At 36.0% G+C, this 18,888-nt stretch overlaps 1 protein-coding gene across 7 annotated transcripts in view; it reads right to left on the reverse strand.

Annotated features, from left to right (window-relative positions):
• Positions 1-18,888, reverse strand: part of ATP9B (ATPase phospholipid transporting 9B (putative)) — a 179,128-nt gene that overhangs the window by 11,696 nt on the left and 148,544 nt on the right. For 5 of the 7 annotated variants that reach the window (XM_080581008.1, XM_080581007.1, XM_080581006.1 and 2 more), the window contains 9 exons: positions 18,556-18,804; positions 13,361-13,522; positions 9,123-9,284; positions 7,576-7,668; positions 6,326-6,409; positions 5,607-5,777; positions 3,490-3,588; positions 959-1,048; positions 317-461 (listed from right to left, as the gene is read on the reverse strand). In XM_080581008.1, the coding sequence (XP_080437134.1) occupies positions 317-461; positions 959-1,048; positions 3,490-3,588; positions 5,607-5,777; positions 6,326-6,409; positions 7,576-7,668; positions 9,123-9,284; positions 13,361-13,522; positions 18,556-18,804 (1,255 nt within the window). The remainder of the gene's footprint in view (positions 1-316; positions 462-958; positions 1,049-3,489; positions 3,589-5,606; positions 5,778-6,325; positions 6,410-7,575; positions 7,669-9,122; positions 9,285-13,360; positions 13,523-18,555; positions 18,805-18,888) is intronic. The other 2 variants (XM_080581010.1, XM_080581009.1) reach the window with 1 other exon arrangement.

Consider the following 18,888-nt stretch of genomic DNA (forward strand, 5'->3'; position numbering starts at 1 on the left):
TCACTGCAATATTCAGCACTTCAGAGGTTTTACTCTCCTGGCCTTAAAGTATTTTAGGAATCTCCTAATATACCTTTAAATTCTTACAGTTAATCTATGGATTATGATTAATAACTTCAGCAATCAAGACTTTTTCCTGTGGAGTAAGGAAAAAACCCACACCTTTCTCATGGAATGACATTTTCTGCTACAACTGTGTAAATACCTGGCTGTTGATAAAGAAATCTCTTTGGTTTTGTTTCTCAATGGTGCCATCTACTGCGTAAGTTCATTACAGATTTTAGCTACTGCAATGGAAGATAGCGTCAACAGTTACCTATTGCACACGTGCGTTTTCCAGTGTGATGCTGTAACAGTTTCACAATATGGGCTTTTTGAGTGGGAGAACATCGACAGCACACTACGGCAGGACACTGGCAAGCCAACTCTACAAATTCATGCTCATAGTATTTCAGACAAACCTAAGAGAAAAATACACTCACATTTATTTTTAAGATTAAATAATACATGTACTCCAACACAAACACAATTATGAAGATTTCTTTTATGAGGTTCTGCTTAAACAACATCCCTCTGGGAGCAAAAGCCACTGTCCCCTGACTGCAATCTATTATTTTAAACTGACATTCTCTTTCATTTGGACAGCTAACGCACTTTAGAGTTAACAAAAGAGACAGTACTACAGCATGCTATATACAAATCTCATTCTATTACTATAGAATATATATACAGAATATATACAGGAGTCCAAAGAACCAATAAAATTTGAACATATATGCTCTTTTTACTACTGAACGAAAAACAGTAGTAACTCGAAGGATAACTTATGATATGGTCAAATATTGGAAGAAAGTTTAAGAGCATGAAGCCACTGATACTTTATAAGCTTTATAAAAATAGTCCGTATGAACGTAGTTCATAAAGTATAAATACAATTTGACAGCAACCAAACTCTTACCTCAAGTGAGTCCCCAGATATCACCAAGGCACAGTCATGCTTCCTCCTAAAGGCATTTAGTTCTAAGTGAGCCTCTCCTCGAGTAGTAACCTTTAATAAAAATCACTCACTCAAGATTTTTAAAGGAAAAAACAAAACACAAAACAACAACAAAAAACAAGGCTTTGTTTTTTCAACAAATCTTTTATTCTAATGCAGTACCAATGGGATGTGACTGTAAGTCTTGAATCTCTATGGATTAAAAAAGTAATCCTCAGACAAAGAAAATCTGTGTAGTCAGACTAATCGGTTCCTCACAAAAAGCAGACTAGGACAGAAATATTAATGAATTAATACAATTTAAATATCTTAAATTCAATCTGACCCCAGTCTTTCCATCTTGGCTGAGTTACAGGAAAAAATAGTCCCCAAGTCAGAAAAAAAGACTTTATTAACCAGTAAAATATATTCTTAGAATAATACAAGATGTTCATATTAGTATGCAAACAGGACCAAGTGACAAAATACAAAAGAATTACATCATAGTTTTTTGTTTTTTGTTTTTAATTTACATAACTATTGTTTCAGAGAGGCCCAGATGTCAAATGTGGGAAAACAAAAACAAAAACAAACAAACAAACAAACAAACAAAATAAAACAAACAAAAAAACACACCAACCCCAAACCAAATGGTTCAAAGGCTACCAAATGGATTTTGGAAGGTTTTGAACTAGAACGCAGAACATAAACAATTAAGTTATACACAGGTTTTGAAGAGAAAGGTGTTTTTTTCTTCAATAAACATCAGCTTCTTTTAGAGCTATCATGTAGGCCAAAGTTACAAGCAGAGAATAAAACCAACTCTGATTACACCTCTAATTTTGGCTGTCAACACTGTGCCTAAAGTTTTGATATATGTGAGTCTGAATCACATTACTTCCTACAATCACATACAGCCATACAGCCCAAAGACATTCATCCCTCTGGAGAAAAGTCTCTACCATGCAAAATTTGGGTTACATTAAAATGCACTTACTTGCAAACAGAATAACCCATACTCATATCACAGTTCAGATTTTTTCCCCTCCTTTCCCACAATGAAACACATAAGTAGAAAGCTCCTATTCTGCCAACTGCTAGGAACCAAGGATTGCATTGGTCCACAATAATCTTTCTGCATTGCAGAGATTACAAGATGTCAGCACTTGGCACACACTGAGGAGCACTAATTGTCCACTCTGTTCTACCTTCACCTAGCAGAGGTATTTTTTCTTTGTAAACTCTAGAACAATATATCAATTAATTTCATTATAAAATGAACAAGCCGAGAATGTTAAGAACAAGATAGCAAGAAAAACAAAATGCATCTTTTTGGGAAGCCAAACTAGTAAGTTATTTATTCACTAATTTATAAGCAAAATAGAAGCGTTAAAGTACTAGGTATTTTCTTACATTAATCCAGGAGTTCGTTGTTTGCAGCAAATATAGCCACAGAAATAATGTTGTATGAATCTATTTTCTAACTAATTTAAAACTTCGTGTATTCTCAGTTAACACAGTTTTATGTTGATCTCTTATTACTAGTCAAGGTAATGAAAATAAAAATCTGACTCAAACTAAATAGATTATGTTCAGGAAGACAATTCGTAATGTTACAACATGGAAAGGTCAACAAAAATTGATCTGAAGTTTTATCAGAAGCATTAATAATTTAATTGCAAATAGTCCGCAGGGCCTAATTTGCCATTCTGATGCTTCATAAGAAACTACATTTACATGTAAATTATATTCATATAATTATTTTTGTAGGTGCAAGTGGTTCATTTAGAACAAACACAGACATATGTCTGATCACACAGCATCAAAAAGTCTGGAAAATCTTTATTTTTGTTTGAGCTGAGTGGAGTTGATACTATGCAAATATAACTGATATGTATAGAAACATATTCCGTTTACTTTTCTAACAATTATCTTAATCAGTCTATTAAAAAAATGTACATGTTTTATAGGAAAAATCATAATAGACAAATTTTGCTTTTGATTTGAACTCTGTCTATACAGGGGACTTTGGCATCAGAGTTTAATTCAGGACTAAGTCTGCTTGAGTCTAAGGAATGCTATTAACAGAAATGTTAGAACAAGCCAGAACCATATTCAGATTGCCTAAGTTCCTAGAAACTCTTTCCTACTGGCTCAATACCTCACATGGACCTCTCTTTATCATTATTTAGACATGTCTTACTATATCCATTGTGCAAGTTAAGAGTGAAAAATGCATGTAAAACCTGGCTCGCCTAAACATGCCTACAAACATTTCTGTAGCATATGAACAAATCTAAAAACAACCACCCTTAAACAGAAGCAATGCTCTGTAATTCTAAAATCCTTAAATGATGACCTAGCTTAAGTAATACTCTATTGACTGTTGCTATGACACTCTCTACAGTAACCCATCTATTTTATAACAAGTGGCCAACTAGTATTCAAACAAAACAAAATTGGTATTAGTTGTCTTTTGATAAACCCAACAAAAAAATTGGACCTATACTTACAGGTCTGAAAATGTGAATATCCTGAGTCCTAGACACTAAGTGAGAACTTTTTGCGATACAAGTTGCTGTCTCCAGTTTATCTCCTGTTAACATCCATATCTGCAAAATAATGTAAGAGTTAATTCTGTCAGATATTAACATGTCTGTTGTCCATATCTGAATGAAAATTTTCTCCAACCTTTTTCTGGTACCCCATAAGATCAGATTACCACGGAATATATACCGATATACACACTTTTAACAAAAATTAACGAGCAGTTTTTACTGCAGTAACACACAAAGGAAAGGTTCATCTTTAAGAATCTTTCATTCTTCTTTCCCTATCACAAGAGTCTACATCTCAATTTACACGAAGACAAGGGGAAACTCTGTGGCAACCTACTGGCAGTTGAACAGGCATAAAAGACCTTCCCTATGGCCCTAATGCTAACTTGATCAAAAGGCAGAGGATACAGACCCAACTACAAGAGAAATAACTACTGAAGCAGCTCAGCAAAACGATGTGACAGCAGTTCGTGATCCTAGTAAGAATTTACCAAGTAGCAGCCAAGCTGTCGGATGGCATATCCTGGAGGAAAAGCTACAGACCCAATACTCTGAAAAAATCCTGCCCACCGACCACAAAGAACTGGGATGAATGCATTCCTTAAAGTAGGAATAAGCGTGATGATCCATCTGTTCTTAAAATGAGACAGCTCTCTTCCTCAACCCCGTAACACCAACAAGACTGAAGGATGTCTGTATGAAATAACATTAGCCCTATACCAAATAGAAAAGACCAAGGAAGAATGACCTAAGCTTCAGAAGTTATTACCAAATAGTTACTAAGTTAACAGTTGCTATTTTATTAAACCATAAGCTTCTGTCTACCTCTGTTCCTGTAAGTCTCAGGTAAGATCATTTTTGTTAGTGTCCATATTGGTCTGTGACTTGACAAAACCCTCATTACTGTTTTCCCATCTGTAATCGAGTAATCTATAATTTTGTGACTTATCTATAGTTACTGTTGTGTTCCCAGCTTACTATAATGTGGGCTGTGATTAAAGTCAGAACAATTTCAATTATCTGAAATCCTAGAACTCCATTGATAAGAAACCCTAAAAACTGTCACACTACACCTATTCATAGCAGGACATACTGATCCAGACATCTCTTAACAGTTAGAACTGACCACATATGGAAAAAGTATCAAGAGTAAATAAGAAAATAATGTACACGAAGTACTACATACAAGTACTTTGCACTAGTTGCACTGTACTAAAGAAATGTGATGTGATCACAAGGCTTTAATCCAAATATGTATTTCTCTGATTGCACAACACTGTGCTGCCAGCAAATTCACCTGAGACCCTTTGGGAAGCTGAGATTAATTAAAAAAACCAAACAAACAAAAAAAAAAACAAAAAACAACAAACAACAAAACAGAATCACAAAATAGCCTATTTGGGAAGGCACCTCTGGAGATTACCTACTCTGACTTCCCTGCTCAAAGAAGAGTCAACTACAGCAGGCTGCTCAGGACTATGTCAAAGCAGTTTTGAACTTCTCCAAATATGGAGACTCCACAAACTCTCTGAGAAACCTGCTCCAGTGTTTGATCACCCTTATAGTATAAAGCTTGCTTCTTACATTCAAGTGGAACTTCTGTATTTCAGTTTGTGTCCATTGCCTCTTGTGCTTTCAGTAGGTACCCCTGAGAAGAGTCTGGGCTCTTCTGTAGTTCAAACAGTTCACCTTTTGATCTTGGCTGAAACTTTTTGTGAGCGCCAAGCCTGAAAACATTATCATAAGAATCTTGGGCCAAACTGATTTAGTATAAATTTCAGCTAGGACAGTTTACTGTAGGCAAACAGAGGATAAATGTCAGGGACATACATTGGTATTTTTTCTTACAAAAGTTTAAAATTAATGAAACCTGTGGTTTGCAAGAGATCTTCGAACACAGTGCCTACTTGTTTCTGCTAGATCATGCCCAGAATGCACTTAGGACTTCACCTATTTCTTGTTTTGAATGAACCTTAATGTAGACAACTATGAACTGTGTCTTGTAAAAGAAAAAAAAACCACAAACATTAATAAATGATAAATTGTATGTCACAACAGTATGCGTTCATTACCTTTATTCCAGCATTTCTTAGCATCTCTAGAGTTGGTCTAACGTCTGCTTGCAATTGATCTTCTACTCCGGTGAGACACAGCAATTCCATTTCTCGCTCCAAACTTTCTACAACAGCAGCAACTTTCAAGTTTCTATCATGTATGCTTAACTTCGCTTGGTTATATCGACTCTGTTTGCACAAACACAAAACTACTTAGACTTGGCTGTGACTTAAAAAAAAAAAAGTAAACATTTGGCCTATCAGTTATAATAAAAAGCTGCATTTAAATATCTTCAATAAAGAACAAAATTAAAAGAGCGGATTTGCATCTAATCTTATATGTGCTTTTTCTGACAGGTAAACTCAAGAGAGCCTTCTGAAGACCTACTATAAATTAGGCATCTCAGCATCTAAGCAGAAACTGCTCTAATCTTTGAGAACAAGTAGATTTTTTGGTCAGACTAAAGCTACGGAATTAACATTATGCTATCCTCTGGGAAAATACAATCCAGTCACTTAAATTTAAACAGTATCCTGTGCATACCTGCAGAACAATCATTAATGAATGGTAAGATCTGTAATAGTCTGCCATACCTCAACTATCAATATTTTCAATATGAGTTGTCTTCTTTACCTTATTAACAGAGTAAAAAAGATAAATGTTCCCCTTGAAGTAACTAAATAAAGCAAAACACAAGAGCTACATGAATAATATAGATCATTGTATCCCTTCATACCTCAAAATCTTGATACTGTTCTTCAGTCAGTGATTTTTTGGCAACAACCAGAGTACGCAGTCCTTCTCGAGCCATATTACCACACTAAATGGACCAAAACACAGAATAATAATGGAAATATTTAACTGTATGCACACATTTCATACTATATATTAGCATGGAATGTCTGTAGCATAACAGTTTGTTTCTTTAGACTGTAGATTAGTTTGGAGAAGCCACAAAAACAATTTCACTTCAGTATTCCCAAAGTAGTATACTATTGGCAAGCCAATTAAGACTTTCTCTCCAAGCTTAAAGAAAAACTCTTGTAGGCTGAAGTCTAAAAGTAAATTAAAACTATTTTTAAAGCACATTAAAACTATTTTTAAAGCTAAATATTTTCTTTTTTTTCAGAGAAATGTACCTCTTGTCAGAAAGAGGTCTACACATTATAAATAGCTGTGGAATAGCGTATCTTAATGAAAAAGAAGGCTGTATAGAACAAAACACTTATTGATTTGACCTCATAAAAGCTAAATAAATTAAACAAGTATTTTACAATTAATTGTGCATCATTATCGCCAAAAGTAATTTTTATGACATTTTGCTAGGTCTTCAGGGAGTTTAATTTATTCATGTCCCTGAATAAATCAAACTGCCCTGCAGCACATATTGATTCATATTGCCAATATCATTATGAACATACACGGTGTAATCATTGTATTAACATATTGTCTATATGTCAGGTCAAAATAAGATGATTGCCAGCACCTACTAGAACCACACAGTGAAAAATATTAATCAGTTTTGAAATTTGGTCTCTATCTATTTTATATTAAATATAATAAATATGATAAAAAGCTATTTCGATTTGTCTACATCCCGTATTAAACTTTAACTCGTAATCATACTTCACTGTAGAATTTGATAAAAGGTTATTACAGGATAAACAGATTTATAACAAAATACTCAGAAGTGATTAGGCTTTATGTGAAACATCAGTCAATGAAAAAAAAATCTTGTTTAAATAAGAATGTGTTCTTCTGTGACTACTAGCTTTGTCTTTTCTGTGTGCTATACAAGAATTGGAAAGAATTCTAAATCCTAAAAACCTATTCAGGATATATGTAACTGAACTAGAAAAGCCATTACCGCAGTGGCTCAGGATCTCCTTTAAAACTATTCCAATAGCATTTAATATTTCAATTTGACATTAAAAAAAATATATATAATATATATTTTTTAAAGTAAATGTTGACTTTATTTCTTACCTCTTCTTCTAACCAATCATTGTACTGTACAATAGTGGACATTGCAACATCTGCACCCTTCATATAAAATGTAATATCTCCTGAAGATTCATCCTAAAATTTTACAGAAGAAATAGAAAAAAAAATCTGTTTATACAGTCAAAACTTGCCTACAAATAACCTAATCATCTTTTGAAGTAGTCAATGGATTGCCATTTATGAATAAAAATGAAGTACCTTGAAAATGGTTGCATAAGTTTTATTATTTTACGTTAATATATTCAATGATTCCTGATTCCATAGATGCACATTCCCTACTTTCCCATGTAAAGGGACCAGTTTTAACTGAAGTCAGTATAACAGTATCCCTAAAATACTTGTCCTTTCTAAATGTTAAAATATCACTGTTATGCCCACTCTAACTTTTTTTTTGTCATTCGTTATTTAAATTAAAGCAGAAAGTTTGCTCTATATCTTTGAAATATCTAAGTAATTAGAAATTAACAAATAACACTGTAATGAATTTAACAGATGTTTTAATGATGAAACAGTCATTGAATATTCAAACAATCCACAATCAAGGCAAATATTACCTAAATCAGGAATTTGTGATGTATGGTCTGTTGCAGAAATAATGGATTTCTCTGATCTACAAGCTTCATAAAATATCTCTGAACATCTCTAACACACTGTTAAGCAGGCTCATAATGCCAACCTCACTTAATGAAACACAGACTTGCCAAGATCTCTGCAGACCTGAGCATGCACTTACCCTATCTGAAGTACCTCTGCCCAAGGCTGATGGCATGCCTGGTTTGTTATCCACTTACAAACATGGAATAGGATGAGTTCGACACCTATTTAACTAGGACTTAATACTGATCTAACCATGTAACCACATTATCTGAAGCTTTTCTGTTACAGTATCTGATTTTAGTCAGGACAGAAGTACATAGCATGCATGGCTTAACATTAGCAGAGGTTTAAACCTTCCTTTGCATGGTGTGGTGGCTTTCTTGCATCTGAAGTTTTAATAATCATTATTATGTTCCCATCTGGACATCTAACAGATACATAGGTGGTATATAAGCATATAAGGTAAAGCATATACCCGGTACATCTGAGACCTTGTGGTGTTTTGCTGTGCGTGCATGCATGCCTGAAAAAGCAGTATCAGTACTGATACAGTATAGAAAGATGCAAACTACTATTGCAAGAAATTTGTTTCACTTGTTTATCCCTTGAAGAGGCAACACACTTTTAAGATGAAAATTAAAAATGAAGGGTTAAAACTTGCAACATCGGAGCCTAAGCATGAAGTACTGAAATTAATGTGTTGCACGTGAGAGAAGAGTTTGTCCTTTACAAACGTCTCTGCAACAGCAGGTTAGCCTGAATTTTATACAATTGCTTGTCTAGTGTGTACCTGCATCAAGTGTCTACTTTCCATTTGAAAGTCCAGTGTAATACATTCTTTCAGCATCAAGTTTCTATTAAGAAATATCAAAATAACTGTTCAGTAAAAAATAGCTTTTGAGAAATGAAAATCAACAGCCCCTCCAAATTACCCTAACTATGATTCCCATGCGCTTGCTCTCAGAAGTGAAGGGGAAAATCTGCAGAATATAGTATGTCAGAATGTGTCCACCAGGGGTCTTCAATTGCATTGAGGTTAAATCCCTGTTAACTAGCGTAAGACCAACACTCTCTGTCCACTGCACCAGAGCTACCTAAAGAAGACAAAAGAAAAAAAAGACACATTTAAATGTGAAAGGTCAATTGCATTATATAGATTAGGCTAAAGTCAAAGAACTGTCAGTAGGGTAAATGTTTAAGCTGTTCCAAAGATTTCAACCCTCTCATAGAAAAACCATCAGTATACAGTACAAAATCTTAGTACATCAAAATAATGTTTTCCTTCAGAAAGATTACAAAAATTAAAATTGAGCAGTGTGACAGAAGACACACAAGCAGGAAAAACCTCAGGTAAGTTCAACCGACATGATGACTAATGCCCACTAAGAATTTCATCCAAATTGAGTAAATAATTACTGAGTAGCTTCTAATGAAAATTTAAATTGGGAAAAAAAAGTTGTATGAACTCCCAAGAAATCCTCGTAGTGTTGTCTGTGCAGGCACCAACAAATGAAAATGCATTGAGATGCAGTTAAATAAAGAGAAAAGAACACACTTTAAATAGCATCATTTTAAAATCCCCAAATCACAGGAAGTCTTTAGAGATTTTTCTTCTTCAATAAAAGTACCACATAAGCTGTAAGTGATCCAATACTCCCAAGGTTAATTTTCAATTTTCACAGTGAAAGGTTACTATTACATTCTGACCTGTAAATTGCATCTTTCTCCTAATACCCTATCATCTCATTTGTGTCCCTTTGCAGCTAGGACTTAAGTGTTCTATATTTGGTGACTCACATCTGTTTATTATTTTGCTTATGCTTGGCTTCACCAACCATTTGAACTAGCATTTTGCAGCACAGTCATTCTGGATTCTTATACCTGGCCTACACACAACTACTTATTTTTTTTTTCTTTTTTAAAAAGTGCATATACCATAGCAGTGCAAATACCGTAGCAGAAATGGTCAGCAAGACTCAGGAATCAAATAGTTGCCTAAAAGGCAACTTGAGAGTAACACATGAAGATTGACTCCTGTCATTATACCAGACCAGCCATACCTAACAGTATCCTGAACAACACAACCAAACCATACCATTAAATATCTGCAGCCTTTATAACATATAACTATTAAAAAATATATTTCACAGATGGCATAAAAATATAAATTACAAATCTGCACAAATAAGTATATACTGAGTCACTGGCTGTACAGAGTTCAGAAAAAGGTTTCTTAGATTAACACCCTCTCTTGAGGTTTCCCCTCTAGTTATATTCCATTCTCTTTAATGTTTCTGAAATGTTACATTAAAATGGTCTTGTAACCCAGTGTAAAAACATCTAGAACCCCTAGAATGGCATGTGAACGCAGCAGCTGTAGCTTCTACAGCGCTTTACATATTGGATGTGGTCAGATAAAACAATCAAAGGTTGGGGAAGCACAAAAAACTTATCTGGAGATGCTATCATTTTGCTTTCAAAAAAACCCAAAAACTATTCTAATGATAAATATTTATTTGCTGATAACCATTAATTTCCTAACACAGACAGATGAAATGCATCAAGTCTCCTGAATCCAAGTTAGGGACTTATTTGAATACTCTGTGGATCTTGTCTGGCTGATCACTAAGTTTCTTTTCTATAGAAATCAGTTTCCCAGGTGACAGAATTGCACTGGTCCCCCCATTACTGAGACACAGGTCTGTGCCTCAAGCCATTAACCATGTAGTGTAGCTGGGATAGGTAACACAGGGAGAGTTGAAGACAGCTTCTGTTGTTTCTCGCTTGCTATTTGTCTTCCTCCTCAGTCCAGCTAGTAAGAACAGCTACCCACCTCCGATATGACAACCTCAAAGTAACATTAGTAGTGAAGATAGTAAATATTTGCATTATGGAATGGAAATGGAACAGATCTGACAAAAGCTACTGAGAAACATCTTGTTCGGTGTTTCTTACTCCAGAACTTTCAGATCTTATCATTACTGTTCAGCTCTCATTCCCCGTCAGTAGCCTCTCTCCACTAGAGGCCACCAGCCCCTAGGAGCTGCCATAGTTCACAACTCCAATACTAAACTCTTCAATTATGATAGCACAAATTGCCACTCAAAGTAAAATTCCAAGACTTCAAAAGGAAACTCTCCCAATTAGTGGGCAAAGCAGCATTTGTTCAGCCAAGATACCCACAAGCTAATGTGTTTAATTTTATGGCAGTACTAGCCCAGGAGGTGGAAGTAGCTTCTCTGAGCATGATGGTTTATCTAACTCAGCTGTCTGAGGAACACGTGCATCTGAAGTGGGGCACAAAGAGGGGAAACTTCAGAAGCACTGTTGTTACAGACCTTGTTGGCAGCCCTGCACAATAATTCAATGGCTTGGGGACAATCATCCCATTTGTTTAGAAACATTCATTTACTGAACTAAAAAAAATCTGTTTATAAATATCTTAAGTAACTTCTAGAAAGTTCCATTAAGCATACAAGGTTGTTAAGTGACAAGGATGCAGTTACTTATTTCATCAGTGATGAAACCTAATTGCCTATTAAAGACAAGAAAATGAATAGTTAGTGAATAGTTAGGAATTTTTTAAACTCCATATTAAGCAGAGAACAAAAAAACCATATTCCTGTTGAAGATTCAGAACTTCACATTTAATTAGACCATTAGACTGACTTTATCCAAAACCAAATACTAATCAACAATTTTAAACAAAAAAAACACTTTAGGAAACATGTAAATTAATACTCCACAAAGATTTTGGAATATTTGATTTTATCATAAACCAATTTTAAATGACAATTTTTCAACTGTTTACAACATTATTTTTTATTTTTAAGGAAAAAAATCTCTTTTACAGAAAATTCTATTAGCCCATTAGTCTTCCATTTAATAATCTCAGTGAAAATAACTACATGGCAGAAAAAGCTACAGGTATCTAACCACACAATTCAACAGCCAAAACAAACACTGATGTGCAAGATGAGGGATTGTCCATAGAAAGCATTTAAAGGAACAGACATATCCTTATTTATTTTCAGCCTCGAGGATGAAAGAGTTAAGTGACTCCCTAACAAATAAAAGAAGTTTTATTCTCTCTGAAGTGGTGTTAAATGGCTTTAGGCCATGCAATCAAAAGGTACAGGTCTGCCCCTTACTCAGCCCAATTCCAAGATCCTCTGTGAATTCTCCTGACCTTTCCTCATGAGGGTAAATGACTTGCACAAGGGTGGGGACTCTCATTCCCGGTCAGGTTAACATTTGCCCCATCTTCCTCTGGATTAGTAGGAAATACCAGGTATCACCCAACTGTCTTACTAATTTTTATTTAGGGGAATAAGAGCTGTGCGACCACCAATCACATGAAGTTTAACAAGAGCAAGTGCCGGGTCCTGCACCTGGGACAGGGCAACCCTGGCTATACGTACAGACTGGGCAACAAGAGGCTGGAGAGCAGCCCCACAGAGAGGGATCTGGGAGTTATGGTTGACAGCAACATGAGCCAGCAGTGTGCCCTGGCAGCCAGGAGGGCCAACCGTACCCTGGGGTGCATCAAGCACGGCATTGCTAGTCGGTTGAGGGAGGTGATTGTCCCGCTCTACTCTGCACTGGTGCGGCCTCACCTTGAGTACTGTGTGCAGTTCTGGGCACCACAGTACAAAAAGGACATTAAACTGTTGGACAGTGTCCGGAGGAGGGCAACGAAGATGGTGGAGGGCCTAGAGGGGAAGACGTATGAGGAGTGGCTGAGGTCACTTGGCCTGTTCAGCCTGGAGAAGAGGAGGCTGAGGGGGGACCTTATCGCAGTCTACAACTTCCTCGCGAGAGGGAGTGGAGAGGCAGGTGACCTATTCTCTGTTATCACCAGTGACAGGACCCGTGGGAACGGTGTGAAGCTGAGGCAGGGGAAGTTTAGGCTGGACATCAGGAAGAGGTTCTTCACCGAGAGGGTGGTTGCACACTGGAACAGGCTCCCCAGTGAAGTAGTCACTGCACCAAGCCTGTCTGAATTTAAGAAGAGATTGGACTGTGCACTTAGTCACATGGTCTAAACTTTTGGGCAGACCTGTGCAGTGCCAGGAGTTGGACTTGATGATCCTTATGGGTCCCTTCCAACTCGGGATATTCTATGATTCTACGAAATTTCCCCCTCTACTCTGCTCTGGTCAGCCCTCACCTGGAGCACTGTGTCCATTTCTGGGCTCCCCAGTACAAACAAGACAGGGATCTCCTGGAAAGTGTCCAGCGGTGGGCCACAAAGATGATAGTGGGCCTGGTGCATCTTCGCTATGAGGAAAGGCTGAGAGACCTGGGTTTGTTCAGCCTGGAGAAAAGAAGACTGAGAGGAGATCTTATTAATGTTTATAAATACCTTTATAAATACCTCTACAGGGAGACAGAGGGATTTGGCCAACCTCTTTTCAGTGGTTTGTGGGGACAGGACAAGGGGCAACGGCCACAAAATGGGTCACAGGAAGTTCCACACCAACATGCAAAAGAACTTCTTCACAGTGAGGGTGACAGAGCACTGGAACAGGCTGCCCAGGGAGGTTGTGGAGTCTCCTTCTCTGGAGATATTCAAGGCCTGTCTGAACGCCTACCTGGGCAACCTGCTCTAAGGAACCTGCTTTGGCAGGGGGGTTGGACCCGATGATCTCTTGAGGTCCCTTCCAACCTCTACAATTCTGGAATTCTGTGAATTGCAACACAGAATCCTTTTGCTCTGCGGGAAAAATTCTGTGAATTGCAACACAGAATCCTTTTGCTCTGTGGGAAAGATAATGACCTCTAGTTACTTGTCACCTTGGGACCCTGATGGCAGGAAGAAGTCATGGTTGATGAAAAACTGATATAGTCACTTGAAAAAATGAAACTTGCCTCGTCCTTGAGCACACAGGGTCATACATCCACAAAGTGAGGTATGAGATATCCTACTGAATTCTGAAGACCTTCACTTACCAGTTCCATCCTAAAAGGCTGTTACTGCTTGGCCTAAGACCAAAAAAATGCCCCTGACCATTTAGGTGAAAAATGGACCATATAAATAAAGGCTTTGAAGCCTTTGACATTTATGAGTGAGCAGTTTGTAGGGTGAGAGTGAAGAACTACGTGTGGAAATTTCTTAAGATAGTTTTGCTCCTTAAAGAATTCTCATGTAAACAACCTTCATTTATTTCAGAGCAAATTAAAAGCATCTTAATTTCAGATAGTCGGATTTACTTTCAAAACCTGGTTCCCATGTAAGGAAACAGAGGACACACAGGTTATACATGTGGTATATTGAGGTTAAGACTTTTGGTATGGTAACAGGGAAGAAGCTGGGAGCTTTTTTTCCCCCTACTGTCTGAATGTTCCCAACAGTTTCTGTTAGGATTGTTCAACAACATTAATGTTTGCAATGAGCACCACTTTGTTTGTATTTATGAACAATGATTTGGTAAAGGAAATTTGCAGTCTACCCCTTTTCATCAAGAACCTTCAAAATTAAATAAAATTATTAACTTAAAATACAGCTTGATATGTGAAAAAACTGCCAATCGATATTCAAGACAAGCTATGAAGTAGTTATTCTTTGTGGGTCTCTAAGGTCATGAAAGTGATGGTTTTATGCTACTGAGTGATTTGCTTTTCACAATACATTGACAAAACAACACAATTAGTCTTGCTTCAATAAGCACACACAATAAAATGAATTAAACAATACAACATGTCTCATACATTACAGCTTCACTTGTAAACACAAAAGCTGCTTCACTAAGGGCATATCATTTCCCTGTCTGTTTTTAAATGATTGGCTGTGTATCATTGTAATTAATTTTAGAAACTGTTGTCTTTGGACGGAAACATTGGAATTAAGTAACTGACCACACTTTAAAGTAGTATTTAAATACTTGAAATCCGGGAATTAGAAATGCTTGAGAATATAACAGTGCAGGACAAAGCATAACCAATAAATAGCTGGTTTATGAGAGTACGCAGTCATTAAAAATCGTGACTGATCAATCTTTTCTGACCAGAGGGGAGCAAAGGTCTTCAAAGGCTCCTGTTCATAGCATGCCCCTGAATTGCTTGGGTCTGTGACCTTTGAACTCCATTGCTTTACCTACTTAGCTTATACCCTTTTATGATTGTTCATTACATTAGGGTAGCTGACTTTCTACAGATGAGCTGAACCCACAGCTATCATGGCTGAGTAAAAGACGTTTTCATTTTTTTTTAAGCAAGTTCTCAATGAATGTTTATTGTTTGCTATGCTACATCTGCAGAGGACAAGTGACAGACAAATGAAACTTTCCACTCTTTCAGAGAAAATGAAATATTGATCACTTATCATAAGAAACAAAGAGCCTGGCATAAGTAGGGTTCACATTATGAATACAAAATCAGTTACTTATCTCAGGTTACTCTAACGATAGATAAATACATCTTTTATGATGAATGTACCTACTTCTAAATGTGCAGACTTCCTTTTGATTATATTATCTGTATATGGATGCACACATACACGTGTGAAGAATTTCAAATGAATTCCTCAAGTAATTTCATTAACTGTATTACATGTCAATATATTACGGAACTGCTTCTTACACTCTTCTACAGGGAAGATCAGTTTATACTTACACATTGTTCTCTGCTCTTTATATGCTATGGTGATAACATGCAATGTTACATAATGCAAAAAGACAACAGAACAAATCACATCTTCTTTCAAAAGACTGCAATCAAGCGAGTTCCATAAACAAAATCTAAGAGAATAGAGTTGTAATGTTGAGAAAGCACAATGCATAAAACTGGTTAAGTCTATTAAATGATAATGTTGCTTATTAACCAAATATGTTGTGATAGGTCAGTGTTGAGGTTAAACAGAAAACATCAATTGAATCATTTCCCTAAATAAAGCTCCAGGGTGCAATATTCAAAGCACTTTATTCAATAAAAAATGCTTTTAAAATGGTACTTTGGTGATTGGGAAACATTGGCATCATCAGTCAACCTAACTGCAGGAAAGTTCAATAAGCTAAATAATGAACCATTTACATTATTTTCCTTAGGCTCCAGTGATTTGCAAGCATTGCATCAATACAACTCTTTAAAAAATTATGATAAAGACCTGCTAAGTCTTTCAACTCTTAGCCTTTTTGCTGTTATCCTGCATTTTTTATGCTATTTAAATGTTTTCTGTAGCTTCATCATTTTATAAGATTCCTTTCAGTATCAATTTTTAAATATATTAAACTATACCTATTCAATATGATATTTTTAGTAGTTTCAAACATCTTTGAAAATGAAATTTAATGCTGTCTGTTCTGAAGTGTGTTGCAAGTTTTTCAATTCACTGGCATATAGTTTGAATGTATGAGTTCAGGACAAAAAAATCATTATTAAAAATACCTGTACATTCTCTCCCTTAAAGCACTAATAGTTTCTTCATTGCTGTCTTCCTCTTCCACTTTGCTTTTCACCCTGAGCCCCATATCTGTCATCTAAGCACTTTATCAACTTTCCTTTTTCCAAGGTCAAATCCTTTACTGTCTTCCCAGGGCACCACTTGCATAATTCTCAAGTCTTACAGCTGTTTCCTTTAGCAAATATTGAAGGAGAATTGCTATTTACGGCATTATTTTCAGATTCCAAAAGACTGAATGAATTGAAAAAAATATAGAGAGAAGAGCAAGTGTGTGAAAAAAATCAACATTTCTCTTAATTGCACATCTCTTCACCTTTGTCTGTTAAAGCTGAAGGGTTTACTTAATCTTTAGCTGTGACTGCATCTTTCATTATATTTAGTGGTACCTTGCAGGCTCATTACACTAATACATTTAGTGAATATGATTATATATGCATATGAAAAATTGTACGTGTGCAAATATTGTCAAACATTATGCAGATACAATAACAGATTATACTGACAGTATCTCTGTCATAAACAAATGCACTTCCAACATTCTCAACTCATATTGTAGGTCAACTTGTATTATATAACAACACACACTATATTATGGATTATTGATTTTAGCCAAAGAGCTCAAGTCCTACCTAGAGTTTACTTCTAAAATGGATGTTCTATCTGCTGCTTTTTGATCTCTGAGAACCAGCCATTTCTTTGTATTCTGCAATCCCTTGATACCATGAACTACTGGAAGTGGATATAATTGTCTGTTCAGTACAACATCAAGAAAGACTTCATTTTATTTAATTTTTGAAAGGACTTGTTATAAACTTGTTTCTTTTAGCAATTAGTTTGCAGTTTGAATTGTTAAAATTCTGTTAATGGTACATATGGTGATATACTAAAAATGCAAACCAAACGTATACCAAAAGTAACAAGCAAAGCTGTAGTAATTGTAGTAATTACTACTTTGTGGAAGAAATATTACCTGGTATTAGATCAACTTGTACAGTTAAAAAAAGTATACAGGCTTTCACATATACTACTCCTTCTTCACATCTTGTGAAAACTGTGTTTTGATTATGACTAAGTTACAGTGGCTACACCATCAACAGTATATACAACCTTCAGACACTGCTAGAATTTCTTTAAAACAAAGATGCCCTTTAACCTATTCAATTTAAGAGGCAAACTGACTTCTAAATATTCTGTTTTCAAGAGTACACCCATATTCATGTCAGTGGACCAGAATTATTTTTATGCTTACTTTGCAAAATATTGAAACTTGAATTTTGTCTCTGCCTCGCAAGATCTTTCTGGATTGAATTTTAGGCAACTAATTCAGGCCCTAAAACATGACTACTCAGAACAATAACTCAGGTCTATGAAAGCAGTAGGATTTGTTTCAGATTTGGATTTCAATGTAAGGCAAATGCATATTTTACTCAAATAGGGTTTTAAGTTTGTTCCACACTTCATGAAGTTTTGACTGAACCCTCAAGATAATGCAGCTGCCTAAGGTAAGTAAGCTCAAGAGCTTTTGTACAGGAGTGTTTGAGGTTTGGGCTTTTTTTTCCTGTTGGGGTTTGTTTCGTGTGTATTCCACTAACTGGTAGAGTCACTAGCTAATGTACCTGGCTGTCTATCACTCAAAGCTGAGTTTCATATTCTCCTTTGAATATCTGTGCTATGATCCATACACAAATTAATGTTTTGAGAATACACCTAATAACTTTAATTCTGATACTCAATGCAGCATTGATTTCAAAGCATTAACTTCACAGACCTCTTAGGCAAATAATTCAAACTACCTTTACATAACCTAGATCTTTCCTATAGCAATAAAGGAAGTAAAACCAGATTATTGGAAGTATAAAGAAACCCCACCCCAAAACACTTGTATTTCACAGTTCTGTTCTTTTTAACTTCATGAATCCTGTTTTTTGGCTGAGATTAATTTTTTTTTGCCCTTGCATACTAACCTCATCAGGGCTGGAAGCCTGGTAAGCTCGATTTTCATCACTGAAGTCCTGATCCACCTCTGCATATTCTGTTTCTCCAGACACACCAGCACGTGATTCATAAACTGGGGTCACATTGTGGCACAGTGCAATAGCCTTCACTGCTTCATGTATTCGGCTGCTGACGCTCTTGCGGACTTTGGGTGCAGAAGACTGAGGTTTCCTAGATGGTGTTGAGCTTACATTGCTTCCACTATTCTGAGAATGCACCTTTAAGACCCAATACAATGAACAGTAAAACAAAGTTTAATAATAGAAACAAAACATGAATACTGATTTATATCTGATTTTTCC

The sequence above is a fragment of the Anser brachyrhynchus genome, assembly GCF_964034855.1.
Source record: "Anser brachyrhynchus genome assembly, chromosome: 2".
Classification (NCBI taxonomy): Eukaryota; Metazoa; Chordata; class Aves; order Anseriformes; family Anatidae; genus Anser; species Anser brachyrhynchus.